The sequence below is a fragment of the Mus musculus genome, chromosome 12 (assembly GCF_000001635.26).
Source record: "Mus musculus strain C57BL/6J chromosome 12, GRCm38.p6 C57BL/6J".
NCBI lineage: Eukaryota > Metazoa > Chordata > Mammalia > Rodentia > Muridae > Mus > Mus musculus.
The window spans coordinates 30266460-30284131 of NC_000078.6; the positions used below are offsets into that span (position 1 = coordinate 30266460).

At 43.1% G+C, this 17672-nt stretch overlaps 1 protein-coding gene across 9 annotated transcripts in view; it reads right to left on the bottom strand.

The window, feature by feature from the left end:
• The window catches only part of Sntg2 (syntrophin, gamma 2), a 198911-nt gene that overhangs the window by 91978 nt on the left and 89261 nt on the right, over positions 1–17672 (bottom strand). For all 9 annotated transcript variants that reach the window (NR_136915.1, XR_872414.1, XR_003950053.1 and 6 more), the window contains exons 7-8: positions 10203–10290; positions 572–663 (exon numbers count right to left, since the gene is read on the bottom strand). Coding sequence is in view for 6 of the 9 variants with exons in the window: in NM_001324520.1 (NP_001311449.1) it covers positions 572–663; positions 10203–10290 (180 nt within the window). In the remaining 3 variants the exon portion in view is untranslated. The remainder of the gene's footprint in view (positions 1–571; positions 664–10202; positions 10291–17672) is intronic.

Here is a 17672-nt window from a genome sequence, read left to right on the forward strand (position 1 = left end):
CCCGAGCTCAATTGATTATTCTGTCTCTGCCTTCTCTTCTGAGTAGATAAGACAGACTATTGAGGTATGCTACTATGCCTGGCTCAAAACTAAGATTTAAAGTCAAGTGATGGCTTTGAAAATTAGGATGTTGTTCATCTCTGGGCCCAAGACTGGAGATATAACTTGTGAGTGTGCTGCTTATCCTTTGTTAGCTACAGAAGCCAAATTTTAAATTACTGAAAGCTATTTAAACTGTCAAGGGGAGGAGTCACGGCGCCTTGTAATTATAAGAACAAACAGGAAACCCTGCTGTTAAGGTCACCTGAAACCCAGAGGCTACTTTGAATTCTACCTCAAAATGAAGAATAATGTTTGCTCTCCATGCAATTATGAACTACTGGTTTATGGTGCCTTAGTGGGTATAATGACGAAGACCCCACATGGGAGTAAATGCCTGTCGTCATTGTTCTTTCCAGAACATCTGCAGGTGCCTCTGTTGGATCATGGACAGTTTTCCCCTCAACCCAGGGCCCTTGGGATTGAGGTTTCCAAGTTATGAGGTCTAGGTCGGGGGATTGCACGTACTTACTGTGTGGCTGCAGTGTCCATTCAGGTGCAGGCCACTGTCAAAGAGAGGCGATGAGGCCCTGCTGCTATGGTCACTGGATGGCCCTGGGGACCCTGAAACAAAATGAAAGGTCTTCATTCCAGCTGTAGTTTTCAAGCACATCGTCCTGTATGACTGCAAGATGGCAAAGCATACAACCAGGGCCAGCAGTCCTGGGGAACTGAATGATAAATGGGCTGAGAAAGAAATTAGGGAAACAACACCCTTTGCAACAACCACAAATAATATAAAATGTCTTCGTGTAACTCTTACCAAGCAAGAAAAGGACCTGTATGACAAGAACTTGAAATCTCTGAAGAAAGAAATTGAGGAAGACATCAGAAGCTGAAAATATCTCCCATACTCATGGGTTGATAGGATTAACATAGTGAAAATGGGCATCTTACAGAAAGCAATCTACAGACACAATGTGATTCACATCAAAATTCCAACACAATTTTTTTACAGACCTTGAAAGAGTAATTCTCAGCTTCATATGTAAAACAAAAAAGCCCAGGCTAGCAAAAATAATGAGTACAGTAAAAGAACTCCCAGGCTAATCACCACCCCTGACCTCAAGATGCACTTCAGAGCAATAGTGATAAAAACCGCATCGTGTTGGCATAGAAACAGGTTGATCAATGGGATTGAATTGAAGGCCAAGAAATAAGCCCATCCACTTATAGACATTTGAATTTTGAGAAAGAAGCCAAAACCATACCATGGGAAAAAACGAAGCATCTAATGGTACTGGTCAGACTGGATGTCTGCATGTAGAAGAATACAAATAGACCCATATCATCAGCCTGCACAACACTCAAGTCCAAGTGGATTAAAGGTCATCATTAAACTAGAAACAGCAGAAGAGAAAATAGGGAACATATTGACACAGGAGATAGATTCCTGAACAGAACACCAATAGCTCAGGCACTAAGATTCACAATTAATAAATGGAATCTCATGAAACTGCAAAGCTTGTTCAGGGCTAAGAAAACCACTGATAGGACAAAACAGCAGCCTACAGACTGGGAAAGAATCTTTGCTAACCCTATATATCTAACATGGACTAATATCCAAAGTATATTAAAAACTCAAGAAACTAGACACCAACAAATCAATAACACAATTAACATATAGGATACAGAACTAACCAGAAAAATTTCAGCAGAGAAATCTCTAATGGCCAAGGAGCACTTAAAGAAATGATATATAGTATATATAATATGTATGTTATGTATATTTTATATCATATATATAAACACACATATAAAATATACACATATGTACATACTATATACCAATGTGTCTGTGTGTGTGCACATGCATGCGTGCGCACACAGACATATATGTATATTTATATACTACATGCCAACTATACAACTCCTTGACATATACTCAAAAGATACCCCACTATTTCACAAGGATACTTGCTCAACTATATTCGTGACAGCTTTATTCACAATACCCAGAAACTGGAAACAACCTAGATGTCCAGCTGATAAATAAAATGTAGTACATCTACAGAATGGAATATTACTCAGCTACTAAAAACAAAGACATCATAAAATTTGTAGGAAAATGAATGGAACTAGAAAATATCATCCTGACTGAGTTAACTCAGACATAGAAAGACAAGCATGGTATATACTCACTTATACATGAATATTAGCCATAAAGTACAGGATAAGTCTGCTACAATCTACAGACCCAAAGTAACTTAGTAATAAGGAGAGTTCAAAGAAGGATATGTGAATTTCACTCAGAAGGGGAAATAAAATAGACAGAGGAGGTGGATGGAGGGAGAGAACTGGGTGGGAGAGGGTTGAGAAGGGAAAAGGGCATAGGGATCGGGTATGGGAAGAAAGGGTGGGAGAGAGAGCAGAAATCAGTGTGGAACACCGCTCCTCTGGGACTATCTAGAGTCCTGAGAGAAGGGGAATTCTCCGGAGTCTATGGGAGTGACCCTAACTGAGACCCCTGGTAGCTAGGGATACAGAGACAGAAGTAGTTCCCTACTGTAGCCAGGTGGGACTTCCAGCGGAGGGAGGGGAACATAAACCCACCCACAAAACCTTAGACCCTAACTTTATCCTGCCTACAAGATGTGCAGGGATAAAGATGGAGCAGAGATTAAGAGAAAGGTAAACCAATGATTGGTACAATTTGAGACCAATCCCATGGGAGAGAGTCAACCCCTGACACTGTTAATGATACTGTGCTGTGCTTCCAGACAGAAACTTAGTGTAACTGTCTCTGGAAAGGTTTTATCCAATGGAGGATAAAACAAATGCTGAGACCCACAGCTAAACATTTGGTGGAACTCAGGGATTCCTGTAGAAGAGGGAGATAGGATTGAGTGAGTCAGAGACGTCAAGAATACCACAAGAAGACCTACAATGTCAACTAACCTGGGCCCATGGTGTCTCACAGAGACTGAACCACCAACCAAAGAACAAGCAAGGGCTTGACCTAGGCCCTCTATACATTTGAAGTAGATGTGTAGCTTGGTCTTCATGTGGGTCCCCTAACAATTGGAGTGGGGCTGACTCTGACTCTGTCCCTTCCCCTCGCTGGACTGACTGGTTGGACCTCAGTGGGAGAAGATGAACTTGGTTCTGCTGTGCCTTGATGTACCAGGGTAGAAGGGTACCCAAGGGGGGGGGGTCCTGTTCTCTGAGGAGAAGGGGAGGGATTAATGGAGGGAATGACTCGTGAGGGTGGGACTGGGAGGCGAGAGGGACTGGGATGTAACATGAATAAATTAATGAAAATAAATAAGAAAATAAATGTGGCATGGATATCATTCATAACCAATGCAGTTTTATAGATCAAGGGACTGATGGCCCTTACTACTGCAACTTTTGACAATTATAGGAGATGATCTAACTCAAAAAAGTTTTCCCAGGGATAACACAGAAAGGCTCCCCTCAGCACATCTGATCCAGTTCAGAGACAACAGGTGCCCAATAAACAAAACCTCCGTTAAGAACAACCCTGAGACCACACATGGCCAACCATCAAGTTAAACTTGTAATTTCATTCAGAATTGTTAAGGGAAGCTGTTCAGGCCATTCACTCAAGGTCCCAAGGGCAGCTCCAAGAAAAAGACTATATTCTGTGACAATTACTTAAGCCTATTATTTTCTGGACAAAGATACATGTAGGCAGATTCTGTGGGTCAGTTCTTCTGTTTTTGTGGTGACATCTCCTAAAGGCAGATGGTTGAACACCGCTGTCTAACTGACAGTCTCCCAGAGAGACTGAACAGCTGGCAGCACATAAGAAACCCTCTAGAATCCACAAGCAGTCAGCTCTGAGATTGGGCCTCCTGAGCCCTTGGAAGGCAAGCTGAAGTGCTGAGGATGGCACAGTGGCAGCCTTTTCACTGACTAGCTGCACATCACAGTGAGGAGGTAATGCTATAAAGAATGAAACAGGAAGGCAGGTCCTCTCTCTCCCCATCATCCACCTGCAGGAAAAGACAGTGAGAAGGGAACAGAGAAGCAGGACACCATCATACACGTAAGTACTTGATCATGACATCTCCTTAGGACTCAGTGAACTGCCAGTCCCCCTCAGTGCACATGTGCAGCGGGTGTCTAGGGACAAGAAGGCTGGGAGGCAGACTGCTCTTCTCCAGCCCACCTCCGCACCCCCAGATATGCACAGCCCAGCAAGTCAGTGCCCCTTTTCCCACCTATATCGTATCTGTGAGGACAAGCACTATAAAACACTTCACAATATCCTACATGTGGTGGGAGACATGAGGACTGTTTGCTTCTATTTAAATGAACCATACTAACAACTAAAAATGTCTCTGCTCTTTTATTCCCCAAGACACAGACAATTGCTGCCTAGTAGAATCTACCCCAGCCCAGGCTTGTATCATTTTCCATTACAGAGTGCTGTTTTTACAGTAGCACATAGTCTGGTTTGGTTTTGTTATTTTATATTGTATTTTATTTATTTTTAGCATCTCCATATATACTTTAGGACAGTCCATGCAACACTTTCCAAAGTCTTTCATTTATATCCAGAATCAACTTGTCATTATTTGAAAGAAAGATGAAAACATTTTGAACTGCTTATACCTACCCCTAAAACCCTCGGGGTAATGTTGTTATTCTAGAAGACTTAAAAATTTTCACCATAAACATGTCTCTGAAGACTGGTCCAACTTGGAATCCATCCCATGGGTGGACACCGATCCCTGACACTATTGCCAATGCTATGTTGTGCTTGCAGACAGGGGCCTAGCATAAACCTCCTATTGAGAGTCTCTACCAGCAGCTGACTAAGACAGATGCAGATATTCATAGCCAAGCATTGGACAGAGGTTGGGGACCCCTTGACAGAGTTAGGGGAAAGACTGAAGGAGCTGAAGGGGATGGAAATCCTACAGAAAGACCAACAGTGTCAACTAACCTGGACCCCTGGGAGCTCCCAGAGACTGAGCCACCAACCAATGGGTTGGTCAGCGGCCCCTGGCACATATGGAGCAGAGGAACGCTTTGCCTGGCCTCAGTGGGAGAGGATGCCCCTAATCTTGTAGAGACTTGATGCCCCAGAGTGTGTGTGTGTGTGTGTGTGTGTGTGTGTGTGTGTGTGTGTATGTGGGAACCGAGGAGGCACCCTCTCAGAGACAAATGAGAGGAGGATAGGGAGGGAGAACTCTGTGAGGTGAACTGGAAGGAGGGAACATTTGGGATGTAAATAAATACAATAATTAATTACTTGAAAAATGACTTTTACCATTAAGAAGAAGAGGAGAAGGAGGAGGAGGAGGAGGAGGAGGAAGAAGAGGAAGAAGAAGAGGAAGAGGGAGAGGAGGAAGAGGAAGGAGAAGAAGAAGAAGCAGCAGCAGCAGCAACAGCAGCAACAACAACAACTACAGTAGCAGCTATGAATAATAAGTGAATAAGTGAAGAAACTTAAAATTGATAGTCTTTTGTAGATACTGGATTATTATTAATTAATTTTTCAGTGACTGTCATTTTTTTTTTCTGTATCTCCAAAGAAAAAATTAGGATAGTCCCAATATTTTTCTTATCCATTTTCAAAGCTGGTCAGTGTTAGTAATTGGTGTGTGTGTGTGTGTGTGTGTGTGTGTGTGTGTGTGCATTTGTGTCTGACTGGTATGTGTGTAAGGGGAACATGTTCACTGTGAGCAGGGGTATGTGTGTGGATGGGTACATGCACATATGTGCAGATGTGTGTTGAAGTTAGAGGACAACGTCGTTTATCCTTCACAGTTGTCATCCACCTTGGATTTTGGATCAGGGACTCTTACTAACTTGAAGCTCACCAAGTAGGTTAAGGAGCCCCAGAAAGCCACACTTCTCTGCTTCTCCTGCACTGGAATTCCTCCATACCTGCCTACTTTTATGTAGAGTCTGGAGGATGTTTTCAAGACAAGCACTTTACTAAGTTATCACCTCAACCTGATATTTGCAATCATAAATTCTATAAATCATTGTTATAAAAATATTTACAATAAATAGTTATAAGACTTTGTCCTTGCGGACTGAATTCTTTTCTGTCAAATGTTCTTTCTGCAGTGATTAGACACAAGCAGCAGGGCCACAGAGGGAAATATTCTGGCAGATGCTCTAAACTAAACATGGCATTACCGTAGGACCCAGCATCCCCTTCTTTAGGTTGAGTATTAACAAAGATGTCCAAACAAAGCCTGTTGATGAATGTTTGCAGAAGCGTAATTCATAACAGTCCAGAAATAGAAGCAAGAGTCCATTAGCTGAAGAGTAGATGGAGCAATACCCTACATCCATATATAGCAGGGCTATGCAGCCATAGCGGGTGCATGCTGCCTCACCAACGACCTTTGAAAGCACCATACTGTGGAAGGAACTGAAGGCCAAGGTCACATATTATCTGACTACATTGATACACATTTCCAGAAAAGGCGAATCCACAGACAAAGCAGTGACTTTCTGTGTCCAGGGCAAGGAAAGGGGATCTAACTGCGAGCTTGTAGAGGACGTCTATCGACTGTAGCACATCAAGTAATGTAATCAGTAGTGATGGTGTCCGGCACAGTGAAATATGAAACAATATGCAAAGTCTACCTGCATATAATCATTAAGTGTCTGAGCGTCTGGAAAAATCACACAGGTCCATTCACTCAATCACACTGGGTATTTATTTTCCCATTAATATCAATTTAAGAAATGCTGAAGTGGACCTTTTCTTGACAAGTCTGTTGGGATTTTTCTCCATCAGCAATCACCTCTGTGGGACAGATGTTGGTTTCAGACAAACAAGCAATTCAACAGGGGCTGCTTAGGCAGAAGCAATTTCACCTCAATGACATGGACTCACCGGAGGCCATTTTGTGTGGATTTATGGAATGGTTATGGCCCTTGTGTTTAAATTTTTATAGATACTATCACTTAACAGTCTTAGGTTGTAAAGAACAAAATAAAAGGAAAACGGACATTTATAGAATTAATGGCAAGCTCAGTATGCCTCCCTGGAACTCTGCATTGGTCCTGACAATGGGGCTCAGGAGTTTAAGGTGGGTTACAAAGGCTGAGCTCTGCACAGGCCCTCACAAGGCAGCTCACAAGAGCTCCTAGCTAACTGAATGCTATCAGACAAGGCCTCAGATTCCAGTCAAGCCTGTGAGTGCATGTTAAAGTTCCTGGGTTTGAAGAGCTCTTCGATATCCTTCAAGGGAAATAGGGGCTTTAGAGTCATGATGACCTTTCCTATTCAAGAAGCAGATGTTGACATCTTTGTAGCTGTTGGCTCTACTGCTCCCATTTTCACCAGGGTTAGCAGCCACCAAATCCTCACCATTCTTTCTCTGGCCAGAAAGGTTACTGACCTCTAATGGAAGGTAGGAAAGGACGTGCAAGTGTCCTGTCATCTGTGTGGTTCCTGCTGTCCCCTGGGCCAGGCTATAACTGCTCCTCACTTTCAACCTCAGTACACTGGCATGTTCAGCACACATAGGCCCATGTAGGAGGTGAAAGATGCTCTCCTGGACATTGGCTGCTATGTACTCTACTGGAACAAACCCAAGATGGAAACGAAGGCTCAGCACTGGTACCAGTCTCCTTCATTGTGAGGAACATTGCTGGTGGCTGGATACAGCCTCTTTTGTACAGGGCCTTGAAAGCCCTCATCATTTCCAATTAGGGAGTTTCCATCACCCATATATGGTTTGGATACATGTACCGCAAAGTTCATGTGCTAAACAGCCTGGAACCTGTGGCACCACTGGTAGGTAGAGGATCTATAAGGAAGTGACATTTACAGAAAGAAGGTCTAAATGGGAGGTCCCCATCAAATCCTTCCCTTCAGAGCTCAGGGAATCCTGAATGGAAGAGAAGACAGGAAGTGTGTAAGAGCCAGAGGGAAGGAGGACACTAGAAGAACAAGGCCTTCCAAATCAACTATGCAAGGTGCAAATGCACTCACAGAGATGGGAGCAGCAAGGACAGGGCTTACATGGGTCCTACCAGCTCCCATAGGCCCAAAGCCACAGGTTCAGATGACAATCATTCAACTGTAATCAACCAGAAATCCTCTAGATGGTTATCCTCCCCAGTGTTGTTATTGGCATGGAGCAAAGGGAAACATAGGCCTCTTCTTTACACCCATTTCCCACCCAGAATTTCAGAGAGGGCACAAAACTCCTGTCCTTCATGGTCTACATGCCATCATATCCACAGCAACTGCACCGCACTCTGATAGGCACACTGCTATTTCACATCCTGTTTAAAGAACCTCTGGCTACATTCAATGGGCCATACTTCCTGACTCAGCTTCCCAACTACCAAGATCTCTTCTGGACTTCACTCTCTGAGTTGATGGAATTGATCAAGAAGGGGAAATACTGAAAATTATTATTTATAACTTTATTATTTACTTCCCATTTTAACATTTGCCTTCTTTTATAACTTTACTGTGTTCTTGTTCTCGTTCTCTCTCTCTCTCTCTCTCTCTCTCTCTCTCTCTCTCTCTCTCTTTCTCTCTCTCTCTCGTGTGTGTGTGTGTGTGTGTGTCTCCCCTCTCCTCCCCTTATTTCAAACCTTCCCTGGTAGCACTGAAAAAATACTGAATCTTGGATCAGCTCCCCATGTCCTTCCCGCGTCATCTTAGTGTCTTGTAGAAGTATCTCATCCTCGTGTGTGGTAACACAGGGAAGCTGGAATTCCCTGGTATCTCTGAGTGATCCACCATCCATAATAGGCACATGATAGATCACACCCCTGTCTCTGTGCACATGGGAGCATTGTTAGCATTATCCACGGCATTCCACAACGACAGTTGTGATTTTCCTTCCAGTCTTGGATCTGTCTGTTGTATCTACTTTCCTTACTCTGGGATTTTTCCATTAGCACATGAAACCCTTCCATGACCTATTCCATATCATCCTTGTATCCTCAAGAACTTGTCACCTGCTATTCTTTCTCCATTTCACAAGGTGGTCTCCATGGACACAGGGCAGGCAGCAACTCTTATGCACATGTCTACAGAGCAGCTGAGTACCAATTTCTCTAAGAATAGTGAATATCACAGCCACTCCCTAGGCTACCTTGGAGATGACAGGCTCAAAGGTCTCAGGAAAAAGAGGGTAGAAGGAAAGTCTGAGTCCAGTGGCTTATCTGATAGAGCATGGAATGGGTATATGGTTAGAGTCTATAGCTCAAAAGGCCTCATGAGCAGCACCCAGGCCACTTATACAGTAAAGATAGATGCTGACAACAGGGCTATAGTGATGGAAGAGGATGAGTGGGCATCAGGATGGATCAGGGAGAAGGATTCACCCTTTCTGCAAGAAGCAGATGGAGGGGAGAGGCAGTCGGGTTAGGAAAGGAGGGCTGCCCAGGGCCAGGCAGGCTCCTGCTGCTGTCAGCTGTCCCTGCACTTACAACAGCAAACATCAGCTCTAAGGAGGCTAAGCCCTGTCTTTAGATCTTTCCTAGAAGTGGAAGGCAGCATTCATGAGAGGTCTATACCTGCACTGCTAACTAAAGAAAGGGCAGGACCTTCTGTTAACTGTAACCAGCTAGGAAGAAAAGTTAAAGTCACAAACACACAGTCTTGGTGGATCAAGTACAGCAGAGTATCACAAGCTCTGCCCATCATGGTAGGCACTCTGATATATGCATTAGCATGACTGGGCTGTATACTTAATATGAGGTCAACCTAGATATTAAACAACTCTACATATATGCACATGAATGTATGTGTAGATAACTGTCTGTACCTGTGTTTATGTGTGTTAGTGTGTGTAAGTCTATGAGCGTGTATGTGTGTTAATGTGTGTGAGAGTAAGTGTGTATATATGGGTTAATGTGTGTGTGTGAGTGTGTGTGTGTGTGTGTGTGTGTGTGTGTGTGTGTGTGTGTGTGTGTAGGTAAACACAGTAGCAGGGGGTACATGTGAAGGAAGACACAGGGTTGCTTCTGGTGATGATGTCTGGAGTGCCTTAGGGACCTATTGTGCTCTCTGCCTGTTTAAATCCTCTCTGAGCAAGTGTTTGGAGAATGATTTATACCAACTGTTCCAAGATATGTGGAAAGATAATGTGGGACGCAAGAAAATCCCCCAACACACTAGAATTCTACCCCTTCCCACTTACCTAATGGCAGCTTCAGAAATGAGGGTGCTTCCCTGAGATACTCAACAGTGATGGTGACGTCATCGCCAGCGTTTCTCAGAAGATGCACCTGTTCAGAAGGTGAGAATGCACTTCGCCATCACAGAAGAACCAGACATGAGTGAAGCATCAAGTCTTTATGGGTCTTTCTTAATTTTTAAGGATTTGTTTCAGAGTTACCTTTGAGATACTGAAACACTCTAAGGCTAAACTGGGGTAAAGACAATTGGCTACATATATCTAAGAGTGCACAGCACCTGTGCTTTGGCTATGAATGTATAGACATCAAAAGCAGCCATGTTAATCCACAGGGCAAGGGCTCCTGCATGCTAAATGATTTAATCTGCCAGAAAGTTAGATCCCATGCGTGAGAAGTCAATTTGTTGATACAAATCGCCAACTGTCAGACACTGGCGAAAGACACATCAGCTGAGTGACCGTGACATAACCACATAATTTCAAATGTCAAATATCACCTTAACTGGGGAAAATGACAGATATCATTAACTGTGATGTGACACTCTGCTGAAATCTATTCATGTGGGTTTGATTTTAGCCATATATCTCATATCCATTACTTAGGGAAGCCAAGGTCAGCTTTTTGTACACAACATATTTGTGCTTAGGCTGATTTTATTAAAACACTATTAGCCTGGCAGTGATGACACATGCCTTTAATCCCAATACTCAGGATGCGGATGCAGGCAGATCTCTAAGTTTCAGGCTAGCCTTGTCTACAGAACGAGTTCCAGGGCAATCAGGACTATATAGAGAAATCCTGTCTCAAAGAACAAACCAAAAATAAGACCCTATTGGTCTACATGCTATACATCTGCTTATTAGGACCTATTAGTGTTCCATCATGTGTGTGACCACAAAGTTTCACCATCCAAGGCTCATCAACTGTCTCCTGAATCTTCATCTCTTTGTACTCCTGACAAAACTTGTGCATTCTTTCTGCTTTCCAATTCTTCACACATTATCCTCAGCAATTCTTATTTGAGCAGCTACAGTATGGAACAGTGGTTTAAATTCTTGGTGGGGCAGGGGAGAGGGGTTGAAGAGTGAACAAAGACAGCTGAAGGTTCTTTGGCCTCTAGCATGGACATTCTCCTGTCTTTCATGAGTGTGGCTGCCCCAGTAGTTCTATCTGATCACAGCCTCTGAGATGACCAGATCTCTAAGTTGGCCAGACCTTCCAAACTGGCCAGGCATTCTGTGTCCACCAGTTTCTACTCCATGACATGACTGTCCTGCCATGTCTTTAGGGCTTTGTGGACCATGGCCTCACACACTATTCCTTTCCCACTGGAATTTCTGAAGCCCTACCTTGACCCTGTCCATTCTTATCAAGAATGTAGATGCTGCCACTAGTGACCATGTGCTTACAGTATCCATGCTGCAGATATGTCTGGTGTATGTTCTCTCTATATCCACAAGGTCCTGAGTATTAACTTGTCTCATAATTTTTAAGGTTCTACCCCAGGGTAACCTAATCCCATCTCCCTATCTCCACAGCATTTCTTTACCTGATGCTCAGATAAGGGCACATAAACTATGCAAAAGGAGGGACACATCTCTATCTCCCATGCAACAGGTCCCAATCCCTAAATGTCTAGTCTCTGTCTCCAATGCACTATTAGTACAAACAGAACAGAAGTGGGCCTCACACCAAGCAACTGAGCAGGGGGTAGGGAAGGTTTCCCCTTGCTTGGTACATATCTCAGGAGATGACCCATTGACACTTACTCCTTGGCCAGTCCAAGGAAGTGTCTTGGCTGTCTTTCCTTGGCAAGCAAAATCTAGGGAGAAGCACAATGTAGCTGCATCCTCTTGCTGCAGTGAAGGTCTTTGCCTTGGAAATCTTACTTTAGAATGCCTTATCTCTGGACAGGAGATGGCCACAAAGGCTCATAAGTGGATAGCCATCATGATACCCTGGTCCTGAGCGTTCAGTGCAGGTTAGTTCCAAAGAACAGGGACAGGAACTGTGGAGATGTGTGGAACCCAGGTTGTCACAACCTTGGAAAGGTTTCTCTACTCCCCATAGAGTGCAGCCAGGCTACAGTGGTCCTGTGGTCCTGGTTTGCTCTGTATGTTTGTGCAAGTATGTGCATACCCCTGTTGAATTATTAAATAAAATGAAATGTAAATCTCTTTAATGAATTCTAGAGCCCTTCAGCAGAACCAGTTGTGGTTTGAAGCATTAAAATGTGTGATCACATATTTGTATGAGTTTATGTGTATCTTGATAATTTTGCCTGAGAATAACAGAGCCATCTGGAAGACCAGGGCTCGATGGCCTGAGATATTCAGGAACTTTAATTAAAGGTTTAGTAACTTTTCTTTGTTTTTTTTTTTTTTTAATTTCTTAAATCTCAAAGTGCTCACATCGCCCCAATCTTTCAGGATGATGTGTGGGTGAGAGACAAGTCTTGACTCACTAGTCACTTTTCTTCTAGATCAAAGCCTGTGTGTCAAGCAGGGAAAAAAATCAGTGTTGGCCACGGGTGTTTCCACGTCTGCAATGACCTACAGCTTTTTCTCCCTTGGCAGATCACTGCCTTACACTGACAGCAGTTCCTTCTGCCAGCAGCCACCACAGTTGCCTTTTGTAATTGTTGCCGTTCCTTGGAGACTGTGGCTTGGGGACACATCCTAGATTGTAGAGTATACCTCTCTGGGCCCATTGGTCCAGGCTATGGTTTTCATATCTGATTTCTAACTAGGACCTTACAAGTAAACTATCCTAAAGAGGTTTCCACATTTTAAAGATTTTTTTCTATACTTCTGTACCATCTGGGACATTTCCTACATGCAATCATCTAAAGCCATCTTGTCACATTATCCAGACCCACAGGAACCAAACACCAAAAGTTTCCTTCTCATGGTCTGGGACCTGTATCGTGTCAGTAGGGTTGATTCTTGTGACATATTATCCTGCAGCAGGAGAACAGTGTGCTCACTGAAGAGAGAGGCACTCTCATGATTCTGTGGTCGCCTGCCAAGAGCCCCACCTCTAAAGGGACACAAACACTGCTCTAAGGAAGGCTGATGATGATGACTCAAAGCAAAGGCTCTGAGACCTCAGTGTCACGTTCTTTAGAGTCCCAGATTGCTGGGAGCATGAGTGGATGCCCTTCATGGATAGACATAAGGCAACCTCAGAAGAGTCACTGCACAATTTTGGATACAAAAAGTATTTAAAATGCAGCAGAAGAGCAAGCATTTAACAAGGTTCAAGCGTTTCACAACCATTTCATCCTTGCAAGCCACTATGAAGAAGTTTGTGTCTTTCCAGAAATTGTCCCAGGAAAATCCTGTCTCAGATTTCAGTTATCTGCTAAAGGGTAATTGGCCTTCTCGGTAGCAACTCACTGGTGCCCATTTACCCAGTGAGCACACAGTGGATCCATCAGTTCCTGTGGCATGCAAGAGTAAGGCACAGTAAGATGATTATCTATTCCACTGTCTTCATTCTCTCAGTAACACATAGGTGCCCTGGTCTCTGGCAGGTTGCTTTCTTTGCCTAAAACAAGCATTACAGGTTCGTGATTTTCTGGCTACTCCTGGATTCATGTGTCTGATTCAGGAATGCGCCTGGTTTGGGTTTGCAGCGTGGGTCTGGCACTGGGGTTTGCTCACCGACCCCCGGCTCACAGACCTAGCCTGGTGTCTTTGCAGCAGGAACCAAGCTAACATGCTAATGCCCCCTGTTGTTAACTGTGCTCCTTTTAAGCCCTCATGCTGTTTTATAAACTTGCTCCTTCATCTTCATCATATCCTTGTTTAAATTTCTGTGTTAATTCTGCTTTAAAATCCCTGATGTGGAAAATAGATTTCTTATCTTTTCTCTTCTTCCTTCTTCCTTCCTTCCTTCCTTCCTTCCTTCCTTCCTTCCTTCCTTCCTTCCTTCCTTCCCTTCCCCTTCTTCCTTCCTTCCTTCCTTCCTTCCCTTCTTCCTTCCTTCCTTCCCTTCCTTCCTTCCTTCCTTCCTTCCTTCCTTCCTTCCTTCCTTCCTTTCCTTCCTTCCTTCCTTTGAAACGTCGTGAATGTGTTAAAAGCTCCTACCTGTCCAGATGTGTTGCTCAGCTATGTCACATAAGTTCTGACATAAGAAATGTTTCAATGTTGTTCACGCTTCTCTTATGATTTAAAATACTTTTATGTGTTTCACCTTGGCTAAAAGTTTATATTATAGAAATATGAAAACCTTTCAAACAAGGTTCATTTTTTTTTTTGGACTGAACAAAATTTATGCTAAGCTTCCTTTGTGGCTTAAACTACTTCAAATATCCCATGTATTCTTGTAAGAATGTGAGTATTAGGGTGAATAAATATATTTGCTTACATTTACATATACACATTTCCAGACATAGACTCATGCATATACATTCAGACTTTATAGGTATACTTATACTAATATACACTAATACAATACACACAACATGTGTACACACAGATTTTTTATAAAATTAATTTACCTGTTTCCCATATATATATTTTCAATTGTTTTGTTCTAACTAATAAGTGTAACTATATAAATGTAACTAAATGAAAGTTTAATTTTGGATATTCAAGTTTAACTGTAACATCAGGACACCAGCTTGTATTTACAATCATGAGGTTTTATTTAAACTTGCAATTCTCCCTTGTTAAATGACACATAGAAAGTCTGACCAACTAAAAGAACTGAACTTTGAGTGTCTTCCACTTCTTTTCCCTAGCATTGCAACACCCGTGGAAGAGGCAGAAGGGTGTCCATGATACTGTTATCTGCCTTTGGAGAACAAGAGCAGACTCTCCAAGGCTGGGGAGATTCTGTCACTCCAAGAGACGAAGCTGCATGGAGTCTCTGTGGAGAACACCCTAGCTTACTTCCTTGTAAACACATCACATTCTTGATAGCAGAGCTCAGTCCATTAGACTTCATTTGGCATTTCCCCCTTTCCAGCTGCTGGTGTTCATTGAGCATAGAAACCAAGGGTTAGCCACCTTATTGAAGTGCAAGCAGCCTGCCAGCCTAGACTTCAGCTGAATGGAAAGGCCTGTTCATGGACCTGCACCTTATCTTCACCCTGAACATCAGAGTGTGGGAAGGGCATGCTCACTGTGAAAGGACTGCACAGTCTCTCAGGGATCCACTTTCCAAGCTGATTTACACCAAATTGCACTCAAATTGATTTAAGTGACTTTAATCTCTGCCTCATCAATTGAGATCCTAGAGCGAATACTCCAGGCTGTGTAACCCAGTCAGAGAAAAATGCCTCGGATTTATCCTGGTCTGAAGTTGTGGCCGTTGGGCTCTAATAAATACAGACACTTTAGAATCTAGCCCTGCCTGCATTTCCCAAGATGACATCTCTCACCTCTCCCCTACCACACCTTTCCTTTTTACTCATCTGATGAAGTAGAGATCTTGATTTAGTGCTTACGTGAATGGTGTGCCCTGTATTCCCACCAGCAGATTCGCCATCTTACAGTCTGGCTTCACTCTAAGTCAGCCTACCCCTCTCAGAGTACGATCTACCTTTGCCTCATCCCAGACAAAGTCAACTACCCAGCTTTCTGAAAGCTGTACCACACTTACTCCATGATTCACCACATTCATTCTGTGCTGCGCTCTTCCACGTGGACCAGTGCTATGTCACAGCACCTTGTGCCAGAGAAACTATGTTGTGTGCACACCTGTCTATAGCAAAGTTAAAATCTGTCTTGCTCTTCAACCCTTCCTTATGTCTGCCTCTCTCAGACCTCCTCTCTATATCCAGTCTAGCAAAGCAGAATTCCTAACCTTTATAGTTCATGTAAGTTGATCTTCCTGGTACCTTTAACCTGGCTGCTCCACGATCCTGCCCCATCAGTCCTTTCTGCGTGTCCCAGTGCCTGTCTCATATCTGTCTGCCTGGCTAACACCGCTGTACCATGATATCTGAATGCCTGCCTCCTAAAGGAGAAGTCTTTCGGTTCTTCATCCGAGTGAACATCCCTTTGCAAACATTCACTTCCCAGCTACAGCTTCCAAAACCAGATATATACTTCATGTCTCCACTTCCCATTTTGAGGTTATATATCTCTGCAGAGCCCTTTCTTCATACACAAACTTCAATCATGTAGCTATCTCCCTGCAGCCCAGTCCAGCAGCAACTAAGAAGTGGCTACGGAGTCATACTCCATTTGCACTGCTGTGGTCAACGAGAACAAAGAGAGGAAATTGGCTGGCATGCACACTGGAACCCAGTGCTCTCAGCCAAGGGTCTGCTACTCTGAAACTCACCCTGTCCTTAAACTGTTTCAGGTGATCATGCAGGAGCAGTGTGTATCAGCATGTGTGTGTGTGTGTGCACACACACACACATATGCATACATGTGAGTGCAGTATGCTGGCATGGAGAAAGGAGACAGCATTGAGTTTCTGAGCAAATAAGAAGGTCTATTTTTTTTAATACAGGGGAAAGTAATCTAGTTTTCATTTAATACTCTAGCAATTTAATTTTGATGAAGTGTTGGCTTGACCAGAATGTCATAATCCAGAACGATATAATGTTTATTTTGTATGATGTTTGTTTTACTGATTCCCTTCACTTTACATTCTCAATAATATTTTTCAATACACCTATAAAAGTTAATGTTTCATAACCTAATTTTCTAATTTAATTCTAGATGATGATGATGATGGTGATGGTGATGGTGATGATGATTAGGCAGGGTTTCTCCATTAATGTTAATGTTTCATAATCTAATTTTCTAATTTAATTATATTATTATTATTATTATTATTATTATCATTATCATTATCTTTTCAAGACAGGGAACTCGCTTTGTAGACCAGGCTGGCCTCGAACTCAGAGACTGCCTGACTTTGCCTCCTGCGTGCTGGGATCAATGGTGTGTGCCATCACACCTGGCTCTATATGAGCAATCACCACGAAGTCCTGCCTATCCTTTCCCTACTGTCTGCTCCATGTTGTGTGGTTGGCTGTTGTTGCTTTTTGTGTTCTCAGTTCTGGGCTCACTGAAACAACCTGACTTTCAGGTACACCTTCATATACCCCACTGTGTTGTAGATATTTCCTTTATGGGAAATCTTCTCTCCTGGGCAACGGAGGAAGCTACAGGAAACATAAAAGGCCTGGACAATGCTCACAAGTCCTCTCTTGAAAACAGCTGATGGAAGAGAAAATCTCTTTAGAGAAGCAGCCTGAAGGTAGGGTGTATTTGTGTTATGAGTCATCACCCAAGCCGAGGTGGGCCCTACACCATGTAGATGCATCTTCCCTTGAGCCACTCATGTTTTAAATAATCCCGATACACTCATTGTCTCACCAACTAGACAGGGAAAACGATTTCTTTGATGTGCCATTGCTGAGGTGAAAAGATAGCAAGAATCTCTGCAACTGTAAAGATTTCCTGGTTTTGTTTAAACACAGTAAGGAGTGTTTTTAAAAATTA